General features: G+C 35.9%; 5 protein-coding genes across 5 annotated transcripts; 2 read left to right on the forward strand and 3 right to left on the reverse strand.

Annotated features, from left to right (window-relative positions):
• Positions 1 to 682: 682 nt before the first annotated feature.
• Positions 683 to 5,129, reverse strand: LOC113773238 (lysosomal Pro-X carboxypeptidase). Its single transcript, XM_027317838.1, has 10 exons — positions 4,550 to 5,129; positions 4,047 to 4,227; positions 3,458 to 3,591; positions 3,221 to 3,333; positions 2,545 to 2,668; positions 2,296 to 2,451; positions 1,785 to 1,937; positions 1,406 to 1,485; positions 1,124 to 1,173; positions 683 to 1,038 (listed from the first exon to the last, which is right to left on the reverse strand). The coding sequence occupies exons 1-10, from the start codon at positions 4,916 to 4,918 to the stop codon at positions 908 to 910; spliced, it is 1,491 nt and encodes a 496-aa protein (XP_027173639.1). The 5' UTR covers positions 4,919 to 5,129; the 3' UTR covers positions 683 to 907.
• A 6,292-nt stretch (positions 5,130 to 11,421) lies between these two features.
• LOC113775601 (VAMP-like protein YKT61) lies at positions 11,422 to 16,127 on the forward strand. The gene is made up of 6 exons (XM_027320554.1): positions 11,422 to 11,833; positions 12,880 to 12,977; positions 13,066 to 13,170; positions 13,347 to 13,412; positions 14,909 to 14,995; positions 15,781 to 16,127. Exons 1-6 carry the CDS (start codon positions 11,638 to 11,640, stop codon positions 15,829 to 15,831), a joined length of 603 nt encoding a protein of 200 aa, XP_027176355.1. The 5' UTR covers positions 11,422 to 11,637; the 3' UTR covers positions 15,832 to 16,127.
• A 1,343-nt stretch (positions 16,128 to 17,470) lies between these two features.
• On the reverse strand, positions 17,471 to 18,982 carry LOC113773223 (temperature-induced lipocalin-1-like). Its single transcript, XM_027317824.1, has 2 exons — positions 18,470 to 18,982; positions 17,471 to 17,849 (listed from the first exon to the last, which is right to left on the reverse strand). Exons 1-2 carry the CDS (start codon positions 18,842 to 18,844, stop codon positions 17,664 to 17,666), a joined length of 561 nt encoding a protein of 186 aa, XP_027173625.1. The 5' UTR covers positions 18,845 to 18,982; the 3' UTR covers positions 17,471 to 17,663.
• Positions 18,983 to 20,062: 1,080 nt separating this feature from the next.
• Positions 20,063 to 20,603, reverse strand: LOC113773698 (temperature-induced lipocalin-1-like). Its single transcript, XM_027318321.1, has 2 exons — positions 20,235 to 20,603; positions 20,063 to 20,101 (listed from the first exon to the last, which is right to left on the reverse strand). The coding sequence occupies exons 1-2, from the start codon at positions 20,601 to 20,603 to the stop codon at positions 20,063 to 20,065; spliced, it is 408 nt and encodes a 135-aa protein (XP_027174122.1).
• A 1,185-nt stretch (positions 20,604 to 21,788) lies between these two features.
• On the forward strand, positions 21,789 to 27,985 carry LOC113773699 (glycerophosphodiester phosphodiesterase GDPDL7-like). The gene is made up of 10 exons (XM_027318322.1): positions 21,789 to 21,968; positions 22,147 to 22,243; positions 24,567 to 24,707; positions 24,824 to 25,123; positions 25,507 to 25,622; positions 25,803 to 26,298; positions 26,480 to 26,521; positions 26,637 to 26,912; positions 26,997 to 27,133; positions 27,299 to 27,985. The coding sequence occupies exons 1-10, from the start codon at positions 21,789 to 21,791 to the stop codon at positions 27,983 to 27,985; spliced, it is 2,472 nt and encodes an 823-aa protein (XP_027174123.1).
• Positions 27,986 to 27,991: the final 6 nt, after the last annotated feature.

Genomic DNA, 27,991 nt, shown 5'->3' on the forward strand with positions numbered 1-27,991 from the left:
GAGATCTTGATTTTAAGGCCTACCAGTGCATGTGTAGCACTATTACTCTCATTAATTGGTAGGTCGTGTCATGGTTACAAGAATAGTTTACCGTACTACTCTCACAAGGATCCAAAACTTGAAAAGGTCAAAAGGAAGGGGATTAAAAAGGTTGATTTTTCCTAGGATGACAATTGATACATTCCCAAACAACTAAAGACATTCTTAATTTCTTTTTAAAGCTAAGATCATTAACTACTAGCAAGTAGGCTGTGTCTCTTTGTGCTTTTCTTTTTTTTTTTTTTTGAAACAAAAGAGGTTTGAATAATTTTGGATTCGATTATCACCACGAATCAAGCGTGTACCAAGATCATAGGTCGCTTATAGCAGTGCTTACAAATTACTCACCAATACAATTTTCAACATCGGCAACGAAATTCAAATATTGACAGTGAGATTCGAGAAAATAAGGGGCTTCTACAATTGCCATTGTGGAGTCTAGTTTGTGACCTAGATATGGCCATGCTAAATTAGTTCGACCTCAACTATTCTCATAAACATTTAAACTAAAACTTTCTTTTCAAAATTTACAGCTCAGATTTGAGGCACGTTTAAATCACCTTTATTTGGGCATGAATTGTTCTCTACTATTGGCAAATCACCAGCAATTAATGATACTGGATAGGAGTTACTACCCTCACAATTATAAAAACAAGTTCAATTCATTCCAAAAAAAAAAGGTTCAATTCATTCTGGTGCCTCATTCTCATTCAAGAACATCCAATTAACGTTGTATGGTCCTTCTGCCGAACAAATCACTCCTTTGGAGTATTTCTTTTGAGCCAAACATCTTTAGGATGAAGTGCATCTTTCCAATAACCAAAATTTAGACATGACAATATGTTGCTTTATCCCCAGAACTCTATATCTAGTCTTGCTTGCTGTCTGCATAATACTCCTGTAACCACTTTTGGATAATCTCCACTTCTTGCCTCCTTTGGTCGATGAGCCACTCTGGATCTTTGTTTGTTGCAGACCTAAAATCAACATGGTGTGCTCCTGATTTCAAGATACAATGGCAACAGTCAAGCGATCAGTCATGGCTAGAAGTTAGAACCCTTTAAGTAACAGGTTCTTGATTTACCTTTCTCAGTTACTAATGCCACAATGCTGGATGATATGTTCTTCAGCACGCTGAAAAAGTAATCGCAATCAAATTGCATTCAGCAGATGTCCTCAGGTACTAATATTAACAACAAGATGGCAAAGGAGTCGTCGAACAGTTTGTCTTACACATTTGAGAGTTTAAAATATCATTTTACCAGGAACAAAAAAAACAGTAAGGTGCTTTGTCTATTTGATTATTCTCAGGATGTAGAATTCATAAAATTTCCAGATACTGGGCAGTAAACCAAGTGATACTAACCCGCCTCTGCTCCATGGATCTTGCATCCCATTGGAAAATATGATATTACTGCCAAATCTTTTCAGCACCAGGTTAATCCTCTGTACCAAGAACATGATGAGTGAGAAAATGCTCGAATTTTTTTTTTTTGTAAAAAAAAAAAAAAACTTGAAGATTTCTTAGTTCTTACCGGCAGCAAGAATTTTTTAACAGAACATCAATCATTCACTTGCTTAAGTAATGGGACAAAGTTATTATCTAGTGATGACTCACCATGGTAAAAAAAAAAAAAAACTTGAAGATTTCTTAGTTCTTACCGGCAGCAAGAATTTTTTAACAGAACATCAATCATTCACTTGCTTAAGTAATGGGACAAAGTTATTATCTAGTGATGACTCACCATGCCACCGAATTCAGTAGTGATCCAATGTTCCCGAGGCCATACTCCAAATTGTCTGCTGCAATCATCAGCAAACTCCTTGTAGCTGTAGGGAGATGGGGGAAACATGCTTCCATTGGAGCATGTCATTGGCATAACCATTTCTGTACATGCCTGAAGATAATTTTTGTCAGTTCAAATCAATAACTAGCATTCACTTAGCAGAATCCAGAAGTGTGTAATTCACTGATTCAATTTTTACACTGTTGCTGCACAGTTGCAATTTTAAGATTGTAATGCATGTCTTTGCAAAACCAGTTTTTAAAGTCCTGTGTTAGTACTCCATTAAGCATTTTCCAACCCAAAACATGTAACAGCTGGTCCAACCTTCACATGCACAGCTTTTGTCTGGCGAGTTTAGCTTCTTTGAAACAGAACAATAGAAAACCATGCTAACTAAAGCTGACAAATTTGGTCTGGCATGCATGAGGACTAATATTACTTCTTCTGTGCGATGAGTCGAGCTTGTTACCTGCCAATTCCAGCCTTGCAGGCCATGATCATTATCCTCGTCTTCCAACTTGAAGCATTTTTCTGTCTTGGAGTAGTTGTAATACAAACTTGCTGCTGCAACAGCCCTGCTAAGCTTTGTTGCTCTAGGGGAATGTCCATCAATAATCTTGCACATCTTCAACAACCAAACCAAGATACGTATTGTTAGAAACTGGAAAAACCCTTTACGATCAAATTTCAATTAGCGCGTTTTCTATGTAAACTGCACCTCCTCCACAGGATAGGCAGGCAAGTGCTTCATGAAATTGGCTTCCATCGGATAATTCACCATTGCTGTGTACGTAAAAGCTGACCATAACCAGTTCCGAGCATAATCTACTGAACTCAACTTCCTGAGGTTTAATCAGAAAATTGAACTAGATTAGCAAAGTTGGCTGCAAAAATATTAGAGTCATGATCAAGGGGCAATTTAAGGGAATAGTGTACTTTATGGTCGTGTGTTTTAAGCAATTCTTTGGGAATTTTGGCTAGGCTACCATGATTACTATTGGACTTCCTTGCATGATTGTCATCAATGCTCCTCCATAGGATTAAGAGAGCTTTTTCAATGGCTGCCTGTAACCTTGTTTGGGGAGAAATTACTTGCTGGCTAGATATGGAGGGGGGGAAGAGCAGTGGAGAACTTTGGCGAGGAAAATGGAGGAGGAGCAGGGGAAGTTGAGAAAAGAAGAGAGGAGGAAACCAAGAAGAAGTCCCTATATTTGGCGTCCAAATTAAAACATCAATGCAATGCTTATTGTTTTTAAAAACAATAAGTAAAATTTATGTTACATAACCCCATGATCAAGACTGAAAATATCAGACAATTTCACTAACTATTGCCTATAGGTCATGATTATGATCCAATCCAAACTGTGATCCCTTCCTAATTTCTTACAACTTACTTGCAAGCTCTGAACATCTTGCTGAGCTTTTCCAGTCCGTCTTTTCTTTTACCAAAAGCATCCAATTCTGTCCAAGCACCTTTTATAACCTCATAGCAGTTTAAGCTAGCCTCCTGTATGCTTATGATCAGATGATTAAAAGTTGCATATATGCTGGAAGATTATGGATGAAAAGGAGAGAAAATTTTAGCTTTTCCTAATCAGGTTGAGGTCTGATTTCTACTATGAACCACAGACCTTGAAATCCTGGGAAACAGCATCATAGAAGCTAGACCAAGGAGTTATGTCATCAAACTGCAATATAGGGGCTGAAGATGCCAAAGCTCCAATAGCAACGTGTGGGTATTTAAGTCTAAACCAAGCAGCCAGCACTGTAATCAAGTGTTAAGAATCACGTTAAAATTTTGAAAATAACTTGATAATCATCTATTATTAGGAGTAGTTATTCATTAGTCTGATACTATCAGCCCCCTTCTTTTTCTTTTTCTGGCAATGTGGAATACCAGAGATTTAGAAATCTGCTACTGCAGACAGAAAACTGAGGGAAAAATCCAGTTTCTACGGGTCACAATCCTCAAGAATTTCAATAATTGCCACGAAATTTCTGCGTAAAGAATGCCCAATGGTCACTAAATTATTGCCACAAAGACTGCTGGCAAAAGGTCCAGTCAACTGGCAAGTGGCAATACTGATATTTTCAAGTCCAAACAATTGATTCACGTGCAGGCGTAGACAAAAATGATCCATTCTCATGCCTGTCTCATTCAGTTACACAGCATCAATAATGTATATTCAAAGGGAATAGGAAGGAAAATCTTGAACTTACTTCCTCCATAGGATCCGCCAAAGACCACAACAGGAGATGCCTCTGAAGACAGATTCCTCTTCAAACTCCTTATCAGAACTGCATAATCGGCCAGTGCTTGCTGTGAACTCAAGTACCCTAATGTCTTTGCAGAGTTGAGATCTTTCTTGTGAAAGGGCAAAGATTCCCCATAAAACCTATGCTGAAAATGGTAACAAACAAATCCCATTGTTCACATCCTTCAATAAGCATTTCCTTATCAGAATTTTTTTTCTTAAGCCTCTTCTCTATGAAGGCAATCCAAATAGAGAACAGTAAAGCAGATACTGTTACACAGATTAGGATATAATGACTTAACTAAATTTGGAAGAACAAAATTCATGAAAATGCAGTATTATCTATAGAGGTTCCTTCTTGATTGTTTATCATGCATCACAAATTTGAGTAAATTTAAAGCGGAAGAAAAAGAGAGCTTTCAGGATCATTAACGTAAAAAATTTGAGAATTTAGCAGGCAGATTATACTTCAATAAAGACGAGGAGAGCTCGAAACTTTGGAGCAATATCCAGCATGAAACCAGTATTTGCTGCAAACCATTCAATATCTCCTTCATTTCCCGTATAAACAAAGATGGGCGCTCCTTCGTGCCAGTACTGGCTGTTCATAAGATACTTCTGGTAGAAGATTTTGTAGCTCCTGGGTCGGAAAGTGAAGTGGTCAAGAACCTGAGGGAAATAGTGGGCTTCGTATGGTATCTCTGGTTTTGCACTCTTGACTTGTTTCTTCAGAAGAGAAGATTTGTATGCCCCAGGTACAAAAACAGGGATTGACTCTACTGCGGCTAATGCAACAGCAAATAAAAGTAGCCACAAAAAGAATGAAGATGAAGCCATACAGATATGTCCTTTTCAGTTCTCGAGGGTGAGAATTGAGCCGAAAAGAGTACTTGATAGTCAAGAGATTGCTATACTTTAGTTTTAGATAGTAGTGGTGGCCAATTTCTTGTCAGCTGGACTGAGGTTTGTTCTTACAAAAGCTGCAGAGGATTTTTGGAGGATACAGAGGATTGGAGGTCTAGCTTCAAATAGTGAAGCATCAACACTATACCTGTCTTGAGCTATAGTGGCATCAAATGCCAGCTCATTTGTATGTAGTAGGCTGTGAAGTCATTTTCATTTATGAAAATGAGCTGTTTAATCTTTCAGTATACATTACAGACGGTAACCAAAGCCAAATCCATATCGTTTTCTTGGCAGAAAGAAAATTTACATCCATCATTAATATATCAAAGGACGTTGGTGGAATCATTTCATCTCTTAAAAGTATCGGCCAGCCAATTTCCTTCTCCCTCTTGTTTTTACAGTAAATATTTGGTAGGATGAAGAATAGAACTTTCTACTGCATAAACAGAGTGTACATGTATGATATACACTGGGGATCTGATGCCACTCAAGCTGATCTTTTGTTTATGTAATTTTCAAAATGTTTGGTGTAAATTTAAAGTTGTTGAACTCGTATAATTAAATTGATGTAAAAATCATGATTATACTAAAATAAATTATATATGCACCAAAAGTTGTAAAAATTATACCAACCGGATTGAATTGGACAAAATTCAATGCAAGGACCCATAATCTACATGGTCTTGTCAATCCTTCGTAGAACTGTCTACTTGCAACCCGCGTTACTTCTTTTACCGTTCTTGACCAAAGCAGAAAGAGTTGCGTGCCAATAAGGATTGTTAAATCTCAGGCTAATAATAGATGAGAGAATCATCATATTTACATGCAAATGCGATTGGAAATCCAGCTACCTCTGTACCTTTGTTTATTTATTTCTTTGGTAAGTAAGAGATGTTGAAACTCAGAATATACTATTTACAATTACTCTCATTGTACCATCCAATCCAACCTTCCTCTCGCATCGCACAACCCAACCTTCCCTCGCAGCGACCTCTGTGTCTTCACCGATCCTATAGTGGATGAGTGACTGTCTTGTTTTCTTTAATAAGGCTAAACACAAGCCCTTTCTTCTCTTCATTTACCATATTGACGGGATTCATTTTGGTACATTAAGCTAACATTATTGTCCAGTCTTAGAATACATGCTCCGAAGTAGAGTTGCAAACGAATCGAATCAAGTCAAAATTTTGACCTAATCGAATTGAGTCTCGATTTAACTATATCAAACTCAAATTCGACGAGGTCTCAATGTAAAGCTTGGAGTCGAGCTTGAGCTCGAATTTGAACTTGACAAAATAAAAAATAACTATTTTATTTTTTTAAAAAAGAATAAAATAATAATTTTTCTTAATAAATAATAAAATATTAGATATATATATATATATATGTAATTTCATTTCTAAAATAATATATATAAAATCGAGTCGGTTCGTGAATTAATAAGTTGAGTATTTTTTTAACTCAAGTTTGAATTCGAACTCGATTCGATCAGCTTGAACTCGACTCGAGTTTGGTGTTCATCAAATTCAAGTCGAGTTTTGAGTCGAACTACTCACGAGCAGTTCGAATCGTATGCAGCCATACTCCGAAGCATCATGCATGAATTGTTTCGTCAAAATATAGAACTTTGAGTGGTATTAAAACATGCTAATCTTAGGGTCCGTTTGGTTGGACTGAAAATATTTTCCCTAGGAAAATATTTTCCATCGAAATCATTTTCTTAGAAAATCACTTCCTTCCCCATAATTTTCCAGTGTTTGGTTATTAAGTGAAAATATTTTCCGAATTCCTTTTTTCATAATTTTCAGGTGTTTGGTTTGTCAATGAAAATATTTTCTGATATGTTTGTTGATAGATTGCAAATATTTTTCTACTCTCAAAACATTCATTTCATTACAAGTTAATTTTAGTTTTTATCAATTATAATCATATTATCATTTTTATAAAATATTTATTCATATTACACCATGAATTCTTAAATTTCCCAACTCGAATACAGGGTGGAATTAGGATAGATCTCGATCAAACTAACAATATTGGATATTTTGATATTTGAAAAAAAAATGAATTCTTTCGTCTCAAAATTTAATTAATATTCATTACTTAAATTAAAGTAGTTCTTTCGATCATTCATAGAAAAAAGACATTTGTAATCCTAAAAGAACTAAATTGTCAAATCCCACCACCACCACCTGACACAAATGCAATCTTTCACATTAGACTTGATTATCACATAAAACATATTAGCAATTGAATTAGAATAGTGTAGGACAGTTTGATACTCTTGCAGCGTTGTTTACTTGCCTTAAGTTACTTCTAATTAGTAGAAAGGAGAAAGGAAAATGTCTGGAATATTTTTGAGATGAATGCAAATCCGACTAGAGCTGTTGATTTTATTCTTGTTGTCTGATCTTTCATGGGTTCAAGGGAGAAGAGCAGATAGGTCGCTATGTGTTATAGCACGAGGTTTGATGTCATAATTCAGTACTTCTACAGCAATACTTTAGTTTGCAGGTTGAGTGCAGATACTTGTTATTTATCAATTCAAATTGCTTGGCAAATTATGTGCAACCAAAGTTTTTAAGAATTCCAGTGGAATACCCACTGATATTGTGACTAATATGATTCTGCTGTTGGTGATTCTCTAGCACTGGGAGCGGGTTATCTGGTTATCGGAAATTAACTTCAGGAAAGTTGTTGTGGAAGTTATTTTCCACTCGGTGGCATGAAAACATTTTCCAGCTGAAATCATTTTCCAACCTCTTTTGCTTCCAAACACCAGAAATTCTGGAAAACTTTTTCGGGAAAATATTTTCAGTCTAAACAAACATACCCTTAATGTAACTAAACTCCTGACTCTGTAATCTCAAGTTTGCCATATGTACCAGTGCATCTTGGGATGGGATGATATACAACTTTGTAGCCTTGCTAGCTTTTATTCACGAAATAAAAAATAAAAAATAAAAAGGGAAAAGGTTCTTACTAGCTCAAAGTGACAGAACAGTGGAGTTTGCTGTCGAAAGTGAAACATCTGAATTTGTAATAAGACCTATTCTCTAGGATTAACTAAACCATGAAGAGTTGTCAGAGAACCGCTCAGTGGCCACCGCCTCTCCCGGTGGGTGGGAGGTGAGGGTTCAACCCTTGCCTCCCACCAAATTGTCTGCCCCTCATGGGCAACCCGGTTGGTCTCAACAAGCTTCCTTAGGAGTTGATGTCCAGTGTCCGCAATGGTCCGAGTCCCGTGGTTATCGTGTTCGGGGGGATGGGGCCTCTCCTCCCGGGCTGGAGTGGGATTAGTCAGGCCCCGCAAGAATTGATCCGGACACCCACTCCGTCAACAAAAAAAAAAAATGAAGAGTTGTCAGAGACAACATTGTCAACTTATAGAGACAGTCTTACAAGATCAAAGGAAAACTCGAGATTTTTCAAACTTCATTTTTTAAATTACGGATAAATGATAAATGCAAATATCCCAGAATATTACCTTATTCATCTCATCTCTCTCATTTAAAAAAGAATGCGTTTAGCTATATTAATAATTACTAAGTGATATGACTACAATGTGATAGTAAAATCTGAAATAGTTCCTTCAAAAAAACAAAATCTCAAATAGTTAAAAAAAAAAAAAAAACAAAGAACAAGTACGTACTCTGACTTGGCTAATATCAACAATATAAAATCTCCATCGGTTTGTTAAAAAAATTGGTAAACTCTTGTTGATTATATATATACTTTAACTGCTTTAAGAATTTCCCCAATTATGCATGAATTCTCCGAGAGACTTTCTTAGAAAGACAACCAAGATTGAGGATATTCACCACAAAATTATGGTATTACTCGGTAAAACTTAAAACATCCGCTCCATAAGGCTTTTAACAACTTAAAATAGACATGGAGGTATAGTTTAGTGGGAGGGGAACGAAAAAGGGTTGCCTGTTCAAATAGTTTAACCTTTTTAATTCATTACAAATTAATTATACAATCTTATATTACATGTAATATTAAGCTACTGTTCACATACATGTCAGATTTTATGGGAATCATGTGATAATTTCTCAACTTTGAAACTTTTTTGGTGGCTTCTATTTTCAAAAGTTTTTATCGAAAAATATACTGTAACGATTTTGTGTATCTAAAATAAAAAAAATAATTAACAAATGTATTCACAAAAAGTAAAATGCATAACTTTTTTTTTTTTTTACAAAAAATAACAATTCAAATCCTAAACAATCACCCTTACCGGTCATAGCGAGCGACCGGCTTTTGGTATTACTGTGGGTTTAGGTTAGAAATTACTCTTTAGCTTCTGGCAAAAAGGAAAAAAAGATCAGTGGTAGGGTTAAAACTCGATTGGCATAGTCCCCTGTTCCCTTCCCTGTATCCCACATCGTTTGAGTTGGGTGTGTGAGTGTAGTTTATAATCTCCTCAGTGGTACCAGAAGTTACCGGCTTTTGGTATTACTGTGGGTTTAGGTTAGAAATTACTCTTTAGCTTCTGGCAAAAAGGAAAAAAAGATCAGTGGTAGGGTTAAAACTCGATTGGCATAGTCCCCTGTTCCCTTCCCCGTATCCCACATCGTTTGAGTTGGGTGTGTGAGTGTAGTTTATAGTCTCCTCAGTGGTACCAGAAGTTACCGGCTTTTGGTATTACTGTGGGTTTAGGTTAGAAATTACTCTTTAGCTTCTGGCAAAAAAGGTCATAGCGAGCGAGGAATGCAAAAATGTGTTCACGGAAGAAAGTTATTTTTCCTCAAAAGATTTATACGCTTTTTATAAACATATTTTTTATTCACTTTTTTTATCTCATATGTATCAAATCTTTATAATATGTTTTTTTTTTAAAAATTCAAAAAAATAACAATCCAAACGAGAGATTTTTCGAGTTTTTTGCCAAAATAACACTCTTTCTAAAAAATATTCCCAATATGATTCACTTTCAAATTTTATTCCCAAATCGATGTTATTGTTGCCACCTAATTACCCTGATTGCCATGTAGTATAACAATAAAGGAAAGTTTTAATCTAGTCTATACTTTCCAATAAAAACTAAAAATTTAAACTTTTTTATTATAGAGGCACAAGCAGATTGCATAACTTTAATAATTTCCTTATAATTATTTAAAATAAATTCTACCATTATTGACCTTGCTATTATTGCTCTTTGTAATTTTTTTAAATGTATCAAACTTATTGCATATATTTTTCAAAAATAAATTTGTAAAATACAAAAGTTGCAATGAAAATTGTAAGCAATAACAAGAAAAAGTTACAAAAACTTCAAGACTATCATATTTGTTTTATGTTATGCTTCCGACTCCTTGAAAAGAACTTTTACAAAAAGTAATCAAACTATTGCAATTGAGATAATGCTAAAGTTTCTTGAAAGTAACACAAGCCATTAATTGATCTTGAATAAATGTGCAAAAATACTTCAAGTATATGAGATTATTTGATCATGTGATAGAGAGGCGCTACAAATGAACATGCTTATATATGTGGCGGAAATCAAACATATTGAGTATGAATCTATGTTGTTACGTAGTTTTCCTATTAACATTTTATCAAACACACGATGTGAGAAATCATTTGTTAAAACAATTAGTATTCAAAATTTTTGAAGGCCATAGGAATGTTCAAAAAATTGCACAATAAAAAAGATAAGAGAATAACCTTCGTTTATCTTGAGATTATCAAATTGAGAAGAATATTTTCATCCACAGATATAATATCAGGAATGACAATGAAGTTTTAGATGTTGTTAATATAAATATTGGCTTCTGGCAATTACATTTGACAAGAAAAAATAATGAAAAAACGAAAAATAACTAACCGAAAAAAAAAGGTGGGAAGGTTCAAAGAGAGAATCGAGAAAAAAATTAGTTGGGAAAAAGAGATGGAATGTACCTCTATCTCTATCCTGTCACATATGCAACCTATGTGACAAAAAAAGAATTATAAAGATAATAAATTTTAAAACTATGTTACTTTGGATATATGTTTCGGAAGAAGAGTTATTTTGGCAATAAACTCAAATTTTTCTGCAAAAATGACAATTCAAATCCTAGGAGGCTATCACCATTGCCGGTGATAGTGGACGAGGAATACAAAAATCGGTGCGCGTCGGCTGGATCCTGTTATTCTATTCCCACTATCACTGCAATTGGGGGTTATTCTCATCTCATCACGGCCGTGGATGCAAGCTCAAATGCCATCACCCGCGTTCACCGTTTAATAGATCGCAACCGTCAAATAGAACTGTCCGCACAAGTCATTCAATTGATCAGCCCAGTCAACATTATACACCTGGTTGAAAGTCCACTCAATCCGACGTGGCAGAGATCCAAGGACCAGCTGTAAAACAAGTTAAATTCCGGTTTACAGCCTCCTACAACTATAATTAAATTAACACATTTCTAACAGACAGATAACAATAAAGTAGTCACAGCAAAAACGAATATAAACTTCAATTTTCTTCCAGACGAAGAATTTAGACGAGAGAACGGAGAAGGGTGGGAGGAAAAAAGGAGATTTATTCATTAATTGGGATTTTTTCTTTTGTCGATAAATTTGTATTACTGAGCTAGAATTGATATTATTTGCAGAGAGAATTTTTATTTATTTATTTTTGGTCGGGGAGAGAAAGAAGGATGAAGATCACGGCGCTGTTGGTGCTGAAGGTCGGACCGGACGAGTCGAAGGATCCGGTGATATTAGCCAACGCAACTGACGTCAGCAGTTTCGGATTCTTCCAGAAATCCAGCGTCAGAGAATTCATCGTCTTCGTCGGTCGGACCGTCGCCAAACGGACGCCTCCTGGCCAACGTCAATCCGTCCAGCACGAAGGTAGGAATTAGCCTAATATTAATCCTAACAGGAGTCCAATCTGTTGAAATTATGCGGATTTATGTGGGAACTAATTTTGCGGGGAGAATATATCGTTCGGTTTTTGGGAATTTAGGTTTAGATTAGGGAAGATTGTTGGAACTAATACAGGTAATTGTAGGAATTTTGTAGTTTTATGCTAGGGATTAGAATCTGATGAGTTAACGTGTCTTTCTTAATTTGACGAATTTTGTATTTTTGTTTCTGAATTAGAAATGAGAGTAAGAAAATGAGGATTATGCGAGTTATGGAATTTTAACTGGGACGAGGCCCTTGAACATGAAAATTTACGTTTTTTAGCTGAAGTTGTTAGGCATTTTTTGATTGAATATTTCTGTCAAAGATTTACTTTTTGACTGGAAGAAAAAATGACGACTTGTGCATTTCATAGTCTGTTTTGATAAACTGTCATTTCCCTGAGAGTTGGTGATCCTAGATGGCACATTGGAAAGAAGTATTAAATTCAAGTTCTCCCATTTTAGCTGGAAAGTAGGCAAAATCCCTTGTATTGATTCTTGATAGTCAGGCACATTTGGCAAAACTTTGCAACATTTTGATCTGTTCTAGGTTTTCTTCATTTTGGAGGCTGAAACCAATACATATCCTTTGAATACTGTAAGATAGACTGAGTTTTATACCAACGCTGGTTGATTTGTAGGGTATTAAATTTTTTAAGTGCCTATTGTATGACCTTTCTTTCAGTGCCTTGCAAAAGATCCTTTGATGCGACCAACCTTAGATGCAGGGAAAAGGAAGAAGTAAACCACATATATTGCTGTTGTTTGGGCAATTCTTCCATGAGTTAGACTTAAGGTCTACACCATAAGATTAATGCTTAACGAGTTATACTAACTCATGCTTGTTCTATGTGTATCATCTCTTTAAGTTGGTTCTACCCCTCATATCATCTTTTATCTATTTACTCATCCCCCTTATGCATGAGATCATATTACTGGATGGTATCGTATAATTGCTTAAAGCTGAATTTTTTTTTTTTGTTGCTCTAGAGTACAAGGTGCATGCATACAATCGAAATGGCTTATGCGCACTGGGTTTTATGGATGATCATTATCCTGTCCGAAGTTCCTTTTCACTGCTAAACCAGGTTAGCTTTCCTGTTCTGGAACTTGTACTAACATGGAGGTCAGCTTGGATTTCTGGATATAACAAGTTGATGACTTTGACTTGGTCAGGTCTTGGATGAGTATCAGAAAAATTTTGGTGATGCATGGAGAGCGGCGCAAGCTGATAACACTCAATCATGGCCTTATCTTGATGGAGCTTTGTCCAAATTCCAGGTACATGAAGCATTATGTCTCTGTTCTACTTTGTTTGGAAGTTGTCTTTAGGACTTCCATGCTACTGCATTGTACAATTTAGAAGTTATATATATATATAAAGAATTGCTGATGGAATGAGCTGAAGCTTTGTTCTCTTTTTACCTTCACTGATCTTTTGCCATTCCACTCTATAGGATCCTGCCGAGGCTGACAAATTGTTGAAAATTCAGAGGGAGCTGGATGAGACAAAAATTATCCTTGTAAGTACTTTATCCTAATGGGTCTATACACCTTTCAACTTGGTTTGTATCTTAGCAAGATCCTAGAAGTCAATGGTTAGTGAATGTTGCTGAATTTTTTAACTCCATATACATGTCACACTGTGTGTGTGTGTGTGTGCGATTAAAATGTTAGTTGACTGAGTAGACTTATTAAGTGATGCTTCTAGTTAAAGTTCATAAGTCAAAAGTCAAGGACTTTAATATTCAGTAGTTGTTTTATAGCTTGGTGTATCGCATGATGCACATTCTAACATCTGAATTTTACCTTACATGTTTGGACTTGTATATGTAAGAAGTAGCCATTCTTCTACACCTTTTTTTCTTTCTGCTTCTACTGCAGTTATTAATACTGCTATAATTGAGACAAGTTTACAATGAGAGTTATTTGGTTGGATCTGAATTATGAACTTTGCATTGTTTCTCAATGAGTATAATGTGTTCGAGGTAGTTTAAGAGATAGGAATCTCTCTTTTCCATTACTTGTTTGACTTTGTTAATAGTGGAGATACTATAAATTGATTGAGTTATTGAACCTCAAAATTGGCCTTTGAGATTATGTAATTGGTGGATCTTGCAATTTAATCTGTTCGGAGTATTTTCATATTTGGCCTTTATCAACAATTGAAAAATGACAAAAGATGTCTATGCATCGATTTTCTTTCTACTTCCTTCCGTTCTTCTAATCATTGACGAGAGTGTTCCAAGTAGATAACTGCAGGTTGATAGAATTGCTGCTGTTTTATTTTAGTGTATGCTGCTTCATGTTTGTGACTCTGATAGCTTCCATACAAGGACCCAGAAACTGGGTTCTTTTAGGTTGGAGGTTTAATGAGATCTATATGTATCTTGCTTCTTGAACCGTCGTCACTAGTTTTATTAAGTTCGTTCATCAATGGAAAAAATGTGTTCCAAAAGCATTCTGCAGCGAGCTTTTCAACTCAGGATTTGGCGATTTTCCCTTAATTAAGTGACTGTATAGCTGTGATTGGTGTTTTGATATCTGCTTTTAGAGGTTTTAGTTTTTTATAATAATCTATACCCGTGGTTTACACAATTTCTTTAGGTGGTTTGCTTCTTTGAAACTTAATCACAAACAAATTGAATAGGTCCGTTTTTGTGTTGCTACAAGCCTATTTCATTTTTCAAGTTGCTACAAGCCTACTTTTTTATTGTGATTCAACTGGCCCATCATTAGTTCAAAGACTTTAAAAACCTTTTGCCTTGTCAGTAACAATCTTGATTTAGCAAGTTTTCTCTATAAATTAGTTTGTCCTCTTTAACAAGATGCATCAGTTTTTGACATTATTTTTGCAGTTCTACTCATTTTGGAAGAGCTTTTTGACTAGTTAATATTGTGTGTGGATTTGCTGTAGTGACTCATATCGTATACTTCTATTTCAGTGTCTCAATTTGATCTTTTATTTTGTTCTTTTTATCAGTTAAAATCTAATATATCTTTTCTGTATTTAATGCAGCACAAAACTATTGACAGTGTCCTAGAACGTGGTGAGAAGCTGGATAGTTTGGTTGAGAAGAGCTCAGATCTCAGTGCAGCTTCACAGGTGCGTGATAAAGAGCTCAATTTCAGTTTATGTAAAAGCTGGCTGCATGTTTGAATGGGCCTGGATTAACCCCCTCAGGTCACCATCTGGGGCCAAAAAAATTAAAATGGTAGTGCAGATTACAGAAACAAAAAATCTCTCTGATGATTAGCTTTTCCAAGTGAACATTTGGCAACTCTATGTCTTAGGCTATGTATGCATAATTCTTTTCATGTTACAAATTTTGTTCTCTTACTCAGTGCATGTGCATTTGGTAGGGAGGGATTGAAAGCTTTTGCAGTTTCTTTCTTTCTTTTCTTTTGGGAGGTGGTTTTGGCTGCTCCCCTAGTGGTGTTATTATCTTCATTCTTGTGTTTTAGTGCCCTGTCATGTTTTGTCTTGTAACTTAGCATAGGGCTAATGGGTATCTGGAAGCTTAGGTGCATGCAGTTAACCACTTGGCTTTTCTTGGTATTTTATTGCTGAACCAAGAGGTATTTGTGTTTGACGTAGTGTTTCATTGGAAGTCAATATAGCTTCTGCTATAGTTTGACGAGTCTGTCTGCATGGTTTGAGAAGTGATGGGGCAATTTTGAGATGTATGGGGTTGTCTGCTTGTACTTGCATTTCCTAAAATGGGATTGCAAATTTCCAAAAATGGGACGCGTGGTTTTTGAAAGTAAGAAACTGATTTTTAAGTTGGAAAAGGTCTTGGATATCTACTGATTTTGATTGGTCGAGCTTTTAATTCATTAATCAATTCTCTCATTACTGAAGTTTTTGCTTATTTGTCTCTTGTTAAACAGATGTTCTACAAGCAGGCAAAGAAAACTAATCAGTGCTGTACGATGTTGTAAATCTTCTGAAGATGAAGGGGCTGCTCAACCATGTATTTCACGCGCGTCTGATATTATACATATAAGAAGTTGATTGTTGTTTATATCATTCATCAGTCGTGGTCAAATTGAATGCCTTTTGTGCTTCCCCTTTGTTCCTTGGTTTTATGGTTGATGAAGAGGAAATGATTTGGATTCTTATAGGCCTATTATCGTCGTTCTTATTACAGGATGTCTTCTCAATTACAAGTCAGGGTTTCTTTCATGACCGACTATTTCTAATGCTGCCCGTCTATTAATACATGAATTTCAGTATATATATATGCAAGAGTCCCTAGTTGAAGATGTTCTATGCTAATGCCCGTTCATCAGCGAACTTTTAATCACGAACGGAAATGCGCACGTTCTCTAATCTAACTTATCTATTATTGTTATCAAGCAATTGGGCAAAATTACTAGTGAGAGTTGGACTGTAGTTTTACAGACTAATCTAACTTAACAAGTCATGTTGTGTAGTTTTTCTAGAGGTTTAACTTAAATAATTTTCTATTTAAAAAGAGTTCTGAGTGTATTAGTTTTTTCCACGGGTCCAGGACCAGGAGGCAACCATTTGTTTTCTGGGGCATTTAGTTAGGCAAAGTTGACGCCCAGATTTCTGTTGAGAACAACATTTTTGTGGATTGCTTGAGCAGTTGTTCTCGAGATAAAGAGTAGAGCTTGTCGAAACCCCATATTCAAACGGCCTAGCACTTGAAAATGTTCCCTCGCTTCTTAGAAGGGCTAATTCCTTTTTTTTTAAAAAAAAATTTTTTGGGAGTATAACGTTTTCACAGTTGGTCCTATACTAGGGGTGCAGAGCAGGGAAGGGTGATGGATCCAACTAAGCTGTTTATAATCTTCTTGGTTGGTTGTTTTGAGATAAACTTGACAGTGTCCAAATCATTTAGCCTCCTTTAATAGTCACGTCTCCCTGTCCCCCAAGCTTCCCTCAAATTCTTTTCTTTTCTTGGCATTTCTTTCCACCCAACCTAGGCCGTGGATTTATCGAATTGGTCGATAACGATGGATGCTTCGCAATACTGCTAAGATCGCTACAGCTCATGGCATATCTCCTCCGCGAAACTTAGCCGTTGCATCAGAAATCAATCGCAACAGTTTCCTGGGCTCCAAGAAAATAGATGGACCTCACTTGTGGGCACCAAGATTCATCTCCATATTCCAAGTGGACCTTCCTATAATCCCTTAACGCTTAAGTCTAGCATTGACATTGAAAGGCCCCATTGGACGTGGAGGTATCCAAAGAAACTTGATCCCAAAGATAAGGGTTAATTCCACTTTGTCCCCCCAAACTTTGGACGATTATCCACTTAAGTCCCTAAACTTCAAAATGGGACACTTAAGTCCCTAAACTTATAAATACCTCCCACTTAAGTCCCTGAACTTATAAATAGGGACACTTTAATCCCTAAACCCTCATAAAATGGGACACTTCGACCACCAACGGCATTCATGATTTGTTAACAATTTTCCTTAAGTGGGAGGTATTTATAAATTTAGGGACTTAAGTGTCCCATTTTGAAGTTTAGGGACTTAAGTGGGTAATCGTCCAAAGTTTGGGGGGACAAAGTGAAATTAACCCCAAAGATAAAGCAACAAACAGTTTTAGGCAAAGACTCAAATTGCATTCGAGATCAAACCACACTATTCTCAAACATTACAGCAAGGACACAGCAGAAATAATAATTACATTACCAAAGATGGGACTCTAAGGCCCTTTTATTCAACACCACTACTATTTCTTTTACTGATTGCATCACTAACGCCGCAATTTTCGAAAAGGGGTCTATTACTAACTACTTCCCAAATAAAGATTTGATCCACCAAATCCCTTTGTTATCGGTGGAAGCACCATCACTCTCTGGAGGAGGGTCATGCTGTGGTGTCTTGTGCAGCTTACTAACATCATAGCCTTCCTCAGCAGCCTTTTGAACAAGCTGGTTGTAGATCTCATCCTCCAAGTGGGTTTTCCTGCTCAGTATCTGTTAAACAACACCACCACCTCTGAATTATGCTCGTAAAAAGCTAAAGATTCAATTCAAGAATCCTTCGATGGGACAAAAAAGAAGAGAAGATCACAAATAAGGAGAGCTCGAAATTTTGAGTTGAGAGCATTTCTATTTTCAATGAGGAATCCGAATAAGTAATCTAAAGGTTGCATGATTATCATTTTAAATTTTACATCCATAATTACTCCATCTATTCTAGTCTATATTTGGGTTAATTAAAGAAATTAACCAACCTTGGTGGAGTTGATATTTTTATAAAGCCAAAACGACATTTATGGGCATCTAATACATCCCATAATTCACATTCTGCTAAAATGCTAATCAATATAATTGACAATGGAAGGATATAATTTCTGTTTCTGTTCTTCTTTCTTTCTTCCTTCCCTGGCTTCAAATGTGTTATTCTAGTCTTATTTGTATGACCAGAACTTAAGGTAAGAAAATCACATTAAACCAATTTTGCTAGCAAATTTTTCCCTTTTGTATCAGATTCTCAGAATCAAGCATCACAGAAAAGCAATCAATTGTCACACGATTTAGTTATACCTAGAGAAGCATGATGCTGTTATCAAAAAGGGACAAGGACAACGTACCCAAAGATACTTCCTACTAGGCTGGCCAATCAAGGCATACTGGTAATCATCATCAATATACAAAACCCAGTAATCCCCAGTAACAGGAATGATAGGCAAGAAGGGGGGGACATAGAACTTGACTTTGAGCTTTGCCTCATCACTTTTGGGGTCAGCCTTATAGGCAGTGCCTTCAATAGAATCCCTTTTGCCATCAGACCAGGTTTCATTCAGAACATGGATAGTTCCATCAGAGTTCAAAGTGTAGGTGGCCCTTGTGTCAACCCCATTTTTTGGTTGGAAGAACGAAGGAAATGAAGCAATTTCATACCATCTACCCATATACCTCTCCACGTCCAGGCCTTTTACCACTTCCATCTCTTTCTTTGGTGCCATTTTTTTTTTTTTTTTTGCAGATTTTGAATCAAATAGAGGCTAAGCAGATAGATAGATAATGAAGGTTTGCGCCCAAACTACCAGATGGGACCTGATTTTTCTGTTTTCTGGATTAATACTAGTACTTGATAAGGATCTAAGATAAAGGAGGAGAGGTTTAACATGTATATATAGAGTTTGGAGACGTGGAAACTTAAGGTCCATAGAATTTGTAGAGGTTCCAGAGAGGCTCCGGGTTATTTCCATTGCTTTACAGGTCATTCTAGAACGTCTTTAATACGTAAGAAAATACGACTAGTGTATTATAGTAGTATTTCACACTAAGCAAATGACCCAAATACTCTCCTACAATTGGATTCTTTCCATTTAGGGAGGGATAAATGGAGATATTCCGTTCGCCCTCCTATAATAATTCTTCAAATTGTTTTCAAGATTTGAAAATTTTCATGATTCATATCAAGGTTGTATTATTATTCGGAAAAAAAAAATATGTATATGAACTGATTTTGGAAATGATGTGAGAAGAAGATAACATTTGGTTTCGAAAATTTTATTTATTAAGATTCAGTTTCATAATAAAATTACTGCATAGGAATACTCATTCACATTTATTGCCCTTACCTGTATTTAAATAATTTTTTTCCATTTCATTCAAATTGACCAAAAAAAAAACCTCTTAACTATGTCAAAAATTGAACACCTCTACTATAGATAAATATAGAGGAATAGAAATAAAGACAATCCCTCAAAAGCAATAATATTTTGAGAATATTTTGCTTTATGGGCCATTGTAAAATGTGTTTGGTAAAAAAAATATATTCAAACTGTCATACTTCAAATAAAAATTCTGTAAATTTTGGCTTATTAGACAATTTATACTAACAAATAATTTTCATTTATTGTTGGAAAATGAATATGTCTAGGCGATATCTCATATTATCACCTTTTTTCTGATCAATTAAAATACTATTTTGGACAAACAAACAAACAAAATTCGTAGTATTACACTTGAAATTTCAAAGTCACAAGTATGATCAAGAAATACAATTGATTTGGAACCAACTGCAGTTTTTTTTTTCTTCCCTAATCCTTTCACATATTGACTATCCCTTCGACAAATTATGCAGCGCCAGTTTTCTCATTAATGCCATGCATGTATGGACAACCTGCTAATATCAGTATCTAAACAAAATGTGTTATTCTAGTTTTATCGTATCATCAGAATCTAAGGTAAGAAAATCCCATTAGCCACTTGTCCTTGAACCCACATCAACATAATACAGATACACCCAGTCTAAATTTTTACCACCATTTTCACTGGCAGCTTGATTTTGACCATTTTCATGAATTGATCAATTGTACAGAGAGACTAGATGAGAAAAAAACATACCCATAGAAATCTCCTAGTAGGATGGCCAACCACAGCATTCTGGTAACCATCATCAACGTATAAAACCCAATAATCCCCAACAACAGGAACGAAGGGAAGGTCTGGAGGAATGCGGAACTTGACTTTCAATTCTGCTTCATCACTTCTGGGATCGGCCTTATATGCAATGCCACTGATGGATTTTCTTCGGCCATTAACCCAGACCTCATTCAGAACACTGATATTGCCATCAGGGCGCAAAGTGTAGGTGGCCCTTGTGTCAACACCACCTTTTGGTTGGAAGAATGAAGGAAATAAAGCAGTTTCATACCATCTTCCCATGTACTTCTCCACGTTTAGGCCTCTTACCACTTCTTGATGGGATGCCATTGATTTGCAGATTAAGAGTGAAAAAAGGGCTAAGAGAACGGGAGACATTTTGTTATGAAATGGAATTGTTTCTTGAATATTTCTTGTAGGTATAGCTTGAGGAAGAAAGCAAAGCAAGGTTCAACAAGTATATATATATATGGCGTGGAGACGTGGAAAATAAGGAAGGATGGTCTCCTTAAGTGCGTACCTGTTTCACTACGAGTGGCAATTGCAATCGTTTAGTAAATAGATCTAAATGCTTGTGATTCAAATGGATAAAGATTATCCATCCACTAAGGAAACTTTTTCCTAAACATCTACTAGCTGGTTTCACTATTTCACTCTGTGTGTGTGTGTGTGTGTTGGTATTCAATTTTTCAGTTAAATGCACAGGTTACAAGGAGAGAATATGGTAAGAGTTATTAGTATTTGATTAATACTCATGAATTCAACATTATTGATAGCAATTAAAGATTTTCAATTATAAAAGAATTACTATAACCTATGCCTCTAATTTAAATACCTATAATTCCTACATTATTGAGCATATTGTTACTAGTATAACTAATGCTTTTGACTAACTATTATCACTTGTATATGTGTGTGGACTACGAGAGAGAAAATACTTATGGGCTACCAATGCTACAGAAGTCTGACAGCTATAAGTAACAAGAGAAAAATAACATATTTTCTATATATTCCTATCTCATATTTTAGCAAGAAAATTCGGTATTAATAGAGCTATACTCTCTTAGTTATATAGACTAAAGAGAATAACAGCAAATGTGACTGAACTGCTGTATCCTAAGATGATAAGTTGGACATCTTGCTACACCGTAATTTATTTTTCTGCAGACGATTGAATCATTTTAAAAAAAACAAGATATCTGTTCTTCAAACCACCGCATTTGTGCACTCTTATATCTTTATTATTATTGTTGTTTTATTATTCCTATATAGTATTAACTCTTTTTATTCTAGCGGAACAACAGTGTGTATGTATGTGTATATAAATATACATATACAGGTACATATTCTTGGTTGGGCAATTCAATCTTGCTGTTAACCTTTTGGCCATAATCCACCAAGGAAACTATTAGCTGGTTTCAATATTTTTCTTGGGGTCTATCTACGTCTCCAAAAAAAAAAAGAATATATATTGCAAGTAAAATCAATAAAGAGTAGTTTGTTTATCATTATTCGATGAATTGCAAAGAATCTCCATTGACAATCATACCACAGCGACTGTTACTTGTAGTCTGGAACATTCGGACAAGAAGCAAGAGGAGAAAGAAGGATAATGATAAAGACGGGTTTGTAAAAAAGGGCTCTTTGCCACACAACTATCTCTGTTGGAGAAATTACAGAGTCAAGAAACTAGAGGTATAACAAGACCATCATAATTAAGATTTTGCTCAGAATTGTCAAAGTTTTATTAATTTAGTATATAGCTTCACGAATATATGCAAAGTAGCAGGGTTATATTCTGAGCTTGTAAATAGTTTAGATTCTATCAATTGTTTGTCATCGATATCTCTGCAAACTATTCTAAATATTACAGGTTTTAGGAGATGGAAACTTATATCCGTTTATGGCTTTCTTGTTAGATGCTTTTTTGCTTCCACCTAGCAGTGAAAGGATTTCAGAGAAGAAAATTGGTGCATTTTTAATTAGGAAAGATGGTCACATTATTAATTTACATTTATATGTGTGTGTACGTATATAAGGATGATGCAACTTCTGACTCGGTGGAGACAGAAGCAACTAAAGGATGATAGATGTCGCAGACAAGAAGACTTGAATATGATGATGATAATGCAGCTGAGGATAATATAATTTGAATTGGAAAAAATAAATGACTTTTGCAACAAAAACAAATTATGTATATAGTATTATAAAATGCAATTTAACCATTGCACGGACCATTTTAGGTTCAAATCTTTACTTGCATGCAGACCATAAATAATCCAATGTTGAACGTTCTATCAATGGTTGAGATTGATAAATGTACTAACTATTCTTCCTAGTGCTTGTGTCAAAAGATAAGAGCTTATATGATAAATTTTTGTCATGGTCAAGAGCCAATAAAAAAGTTTCACGCGAATATATAAAAATTTCACTTGATAATTCACATGCTAAGTGGGGTTCACTTGGCAAGTTAAATGGAATCGTGTTAAAAGCAGAGTTAAATTTTTTAATTAATAGAAATTTTAAAGGGAAGGAATAGAGATGAATGTAACAAACGACACGACCAAAAACCACTATGTGGTGGATGCATAAATCATATTAAATCAATCTTGATGCACAACACATGACAATTCCATAAATTGAACAACTTTCTTATTTGCAAATATAGGTTTTTTTAAAAAAAATTTATTTGCTATTGTAGGTTATCACTTCTTATGTAAATTAAGCTTACTCTAAATGTTGTCCAAAAATGCATTCATGTCTAGAGCACTTTTAGCTTGCCTACTTTGTTTCCTTTGACCTACAAAAATTAGCGTCACTCATCAAAACAATAATATATGAGACGTTTATTAGCAACAGTGAAAGCAAACAAAATTGACCAACCCCCCTATGTATAGAATTCAGCATATGCTAATACCTCTGCTCTTCTTATACGTAATATCCATTCGACTTTCCCTGAATACCACACAATAAGAACTTGGTAATTTCCCCAACTCCAGATCATGACAAAGTTCAAAGTTTGAGTACACTCATAAAATGATCTCAAAATTAAATAGTTTCAAGGGGGCGTGATGTGTAGAAATGATTTGAAACCTCTGGGCACATATGTAATCGTGTAGAACATGTGGGATTTCGTCTATAACTTGAAAAAGTAATGAACTATATGTAAACTTATCATGCAGGACAGAAGCAATTTTAACCGTAAAACTGGTATCATTCATTGTAGCAATGTACTCTACCATAAATATTACTACCACATTAATTTGCTTACAACTGTTTCAATGGTTATGAATTTGTCTGTTGTCAGTTGTTGCCGTATATGAAGGTGTTGGAAACCAGCCAGACTTTCCTCGAATTTAGGAGGACAAAACACAGGACCGTGGCAGTAATAAAGGGGAAAATATTGCAAAACCAGGGCTTTTTTTCTTTTTTTTTTTTGACGTTTGAATGGATTCAAAGACCAGAAATTAACGCGACAAATGTGTGGGAGCTAGTGACCTTAAATATGTGCCTAGTTTTCATCTCTCAAATTTCTGAAGCTCCCCTTTTCCCCATTCCTTCCCTTTGGGAGTTTCGGTATCATTTTTTTCTCCTTCGGGAAATGATTGTTTCTTCCATCTGAAGCTCAGAATTCAAGTAAATTTTCGCACAATCTTTCTTTTTCTTTCCTTCCTTTTTGTTGCATGTTGTTTTCTCTTTGATCTTTGACATTAATAATAGAAATGTTCTTTGATTTATTTGTCACGTTCATCGTTTTTGTCGAATGTTAATATTACTTGAACATAGGACCAATGCGATGTGAATTTACTGTTGTCCTCGAAATCCCTGTTTTGTGGACACTGTTTATCTTGATTTAGCCATCTTACGTTATGCAAATATTTAATGCAACTCCAAAACCATAAGTAGAAGAAAGGGGGCGTTTAAATTTTCTTGATCTTTATTGTTCTGGAGAGACAGAAATTAATACTGTTATCTTCTAAATCAAAAGGAAACATCCATGAAATGTTTTGGCAACACGCATTCGACATTTAAAAAATAATTGCAACAGAGTCGGCCATTATCTGAACCGGGAGAAAATCAGAACATAGTTAAATAAGGAAAAAGGCTAAAGCAGGATCAAATCTGAAGGCAATTTGGTTTCACAACTTCTGGTAAATTCATCTTTGAAAGCCAGTATTCTGTTTTCCAAAGTTTTTGCTGGTACATAAATCTGTGCTTGTACGTGTTTCTGTGTCTGTTCTGCATGCCCGTGCGAAAATCTGATAGTTTGCCATTTATGAAATCAACCAGGCTGACAGGATTGGAAGAAAATGATCAGGCAACTGTTATTGTCTTTCTTGTTGATCCAAACCACTCTAGTGGCTGCCAGAGGCAGGGGAAGACGCCACCCTGCTGTTGTTCCCCCTCCTGCAAAAAAGTGGCTAACTCTAAATGGTAATGTATTATAACATTGAGTTGTATTCAATTTCCTGCTTAAAGGAAGCGAATGATCTCAATGCTTTAGTCCAATTATAAGTTTGTATGCCCTTTTCTGATTTGACTCTTTGCAGGAGGTGAGCCTGTGGTAGTAGCCAGGGGTGGATTCTCTGGAATTGCACCAGAGTCCAGTTTACCCGCTTATTCTACGGCACAGCAGACGAGCTTGGCTAGCACGATCTTACTCTGTGATCTCCAACTTACAAAGGATGCACAGGGCTTTTGCCAGTCTAGTCTGAACCTTCAAAATGCAACAACTATTGCTACAGCTTTTCCAGACTTGAAACCAAGAACCTACAACATAAACGGAAAGAATGTGGAAGGATTCTATGGGGTGGATTTTTTGGCAGATGATCTACTCAAAAACGTTTTCTGTAAGTTGTCAGACGGTTATACAGAGCTTCAGTTTCCTTTCTCAGTTTGTAGAGTACTATCATCTGGTTACAATTAAGAACAGAGAAAGTTACAAGAAGGGTTGAACTCAAACGCATTAGAAGATTAGGAAGCAATGCTAGTGCCCTTTCAAACAGTAGAAAATAATGAATTCCATGCTACTGCATAGTTTCTTTTGCTATCCTTCTTCATTCTCCTTCTGTTCTCTCTTAGAAAGCTGCATTTCGTATTGTTTAATCTGCACAAAGAAGTAATTTCTTGAGTTAGTAATGCTCTTCTGCTTAACAATTAAGTTGCTACCAGATAGACACAAAGATTGTGAATTGCCATTGAATTGATCTAACTCACATGCTTTCTCTGGCAGTGGTGCAAAGCATTTACTCAAGATCCCCTGGTATGGATGGTTCATACCCTCTGTTGACACCCTATGATGTTGTGGGCATGCAAGGTCCTCCTCCAGTACTATGGATGAACGTCGAGGTCCTTTCCTTGCTCTTTTATTTTCATTTAACTGACACTAATTAATGGTAATTTAACACAAGCAGAATTCAAAATACACCAAGAATCAATCACGAATTTTAGAGGAGTCGTCCATAAATTTTTGGGATTTCTTTGTTTTTCACAATTTGGATTTGATGTTGTTGCAATTTTGTGCTGCAGTATCCTAGTTTCTACGACGGACTGAAACTCAGCGCATCAGCATTTATTATAGATACCATGAGAGACTTGAATCCTGCATACATTTCATCACCAGAGATTGGATTCTTGAAGGGCTTAGTAGGAAAGGTGAACCCGGCAAAGCTCATTTTTAAGATTCCGGACATAAACGAAGTTGAACCTACAACGAAGAAGACATATGTTACACTGCTGTCAGACATAAATATGATCAAGACATTTGCATCCGGGATTATTCTTCCAAAAGAAAGCATATGGCCCGTAGATAGTGGAAGGCTATTGCTGCCTGCTACGAGTTCTGTATCTGATTTCCACAAAGCAGGTGTTGAAGTGTATGCTTCTGGCTTTGCAAATGATGACTACTTAAGTTATAATTATAGCTATGATCCAACCAAGGAGTATCTGCAGTTTATAGACAATTCTCAGTTTTCGGTTGACGGGGTAATTACGGATTTCCCTGCCACCGCATCAGAGTCCATTGGTGAGATTATGCTTTTTCTCTCCTCCATTCCTATAATATATTTCTCAATGAGTCAAAAGGAAGAGTACTGTAAAACCTATCAAAAAGTCAAACTGACTGAAACTGTCTCAAAATTTTACATTAGCTTTCTTCCTTGGTTTTACATGATCTAGTTCTGACCTGAGAACTGCTCATGTTGCAGCATGCCTAGCCCAGAACAAGAATGCTCCCAAAATTGTAAAAGGTAAGACTTTGTATCGTTTCATAGTGTTACACTTTGTATCGTTTCATAGTCTTGGAAAACAAAATTATGCAATCTATTGCTACATGGAATAACTCGTTGTCTTCTTGCATTAAAGCACTGATAATATCTGACGACGGAGCAAGTGGAGATTACCCTGGGTCGACTGATCTTGCATACCAGAAAGCCATAGATGATGGAACCGAGATAATCGATTGTTCTGTTCAACTGTCCAAGGATGGAACCGCCTTCTGCTTGCCTTCTGCTGATCTTATAGGGACAACCACTGCAGCATCTCTTTTCATGGACCGATCTACCAGGATACCTGAAATTCAAGATAAGAATGGAATATTCTCCTTTGATCTCACTTGGACTGAAATTCAATCACTCAAACGTAAGCAAAACGCTTTATTTAATAGTAAAATGGTTATAACACCTTTTCAAGCTTTTGACATATGATGCTTTTCTCCCTTTTCAGCTCAACTTGCAAGCGTTTTTGATGGCCCTCTTGCTCGAAACCCTGCAAACAAGAATGCAGGAAAGTTCGTTACTCTTAATGAATTCTTGGATCTTGCTAAGAAAAGGGCAGTTACAGGAGTTCTAATTAACATTGAAGTAAGATTCACTTCACTTCAAACTCTTTCATGGACTCCATTTGTCAAGATATATTTTGACTTCCGGGTTCCTTGTAAAACTTTTACATATCCCACGTCTCATGTAACATCATGATTATACTCTTCAACCGTGCACAAGTTAATTAACACTTGATCTTTTAATCAGAATGCTGCCTATCTAGCATCAAACAAGGGTCTTGACATTGTTGGTGCTGTCACCACTGCCTTGAGCAACGCCACATTGGATAAGCAATCTACTCAGAAAGTTTTGATTCAGTCAGATGACAGTTCAGTGCTTTCGAAGTTCCAGGACATCAAGACTTACCTAAGAGTCTTGGCCATCGACAAAGATATAAGTGGTTCAACCCAAGAAACAGCACAGGAAGTCAAAAAATATGCTGATGCTGTTAAAGTGTTCAGAAATTCTATTGTTCTGGACTATCCAAACCCCGTCTTCATGTCCTTGAATTACAGCAACCTTGTTGAAGTCATGCATGCTGCCAACATCTCGGTGTATGTGGGAATTCTGAGAAATGAGTTCCAAAACTTTTTATTTGATTACTACGCTGATCCTTATGTCGAACTCGCCACTCTTACTCAGAAAGGAGTGGATGGAATCGTAACTGACTACCCTGCCACAGCAAATGCATACATGAGTAAGCATTTTTATTTATCAATTTACATGAGCAAGTTTTACTACCACTTCAGCATTTTTAGGAATTTATCAAGGCCACCATATGGTTTCTTTTCTTCTATTTTTTGGCCTAACCTGGAAATCATCTCTATCATGATACATCTATTACTGAAGTATGGAAGAGAAATTTCCTCTGATCTCTACAATGAAATTAAATGAGCAACC

The sequence above is a fragment of the Coffea eugenioides genome, chromosome 6 (genome assembly GCF_003713205.1).
Source record: "Coffea eugenioides isolate CCC68of chromosome 6, Ceug_1.0, whole genome shotgun sequence".
NCBI classification, from domain to species: Eukaryota; Viridiplantae; Streptophyta; class Magnoliopsida; order Gentianales; family Rubiaceae; genus Coffea; species Coffea eugenioides.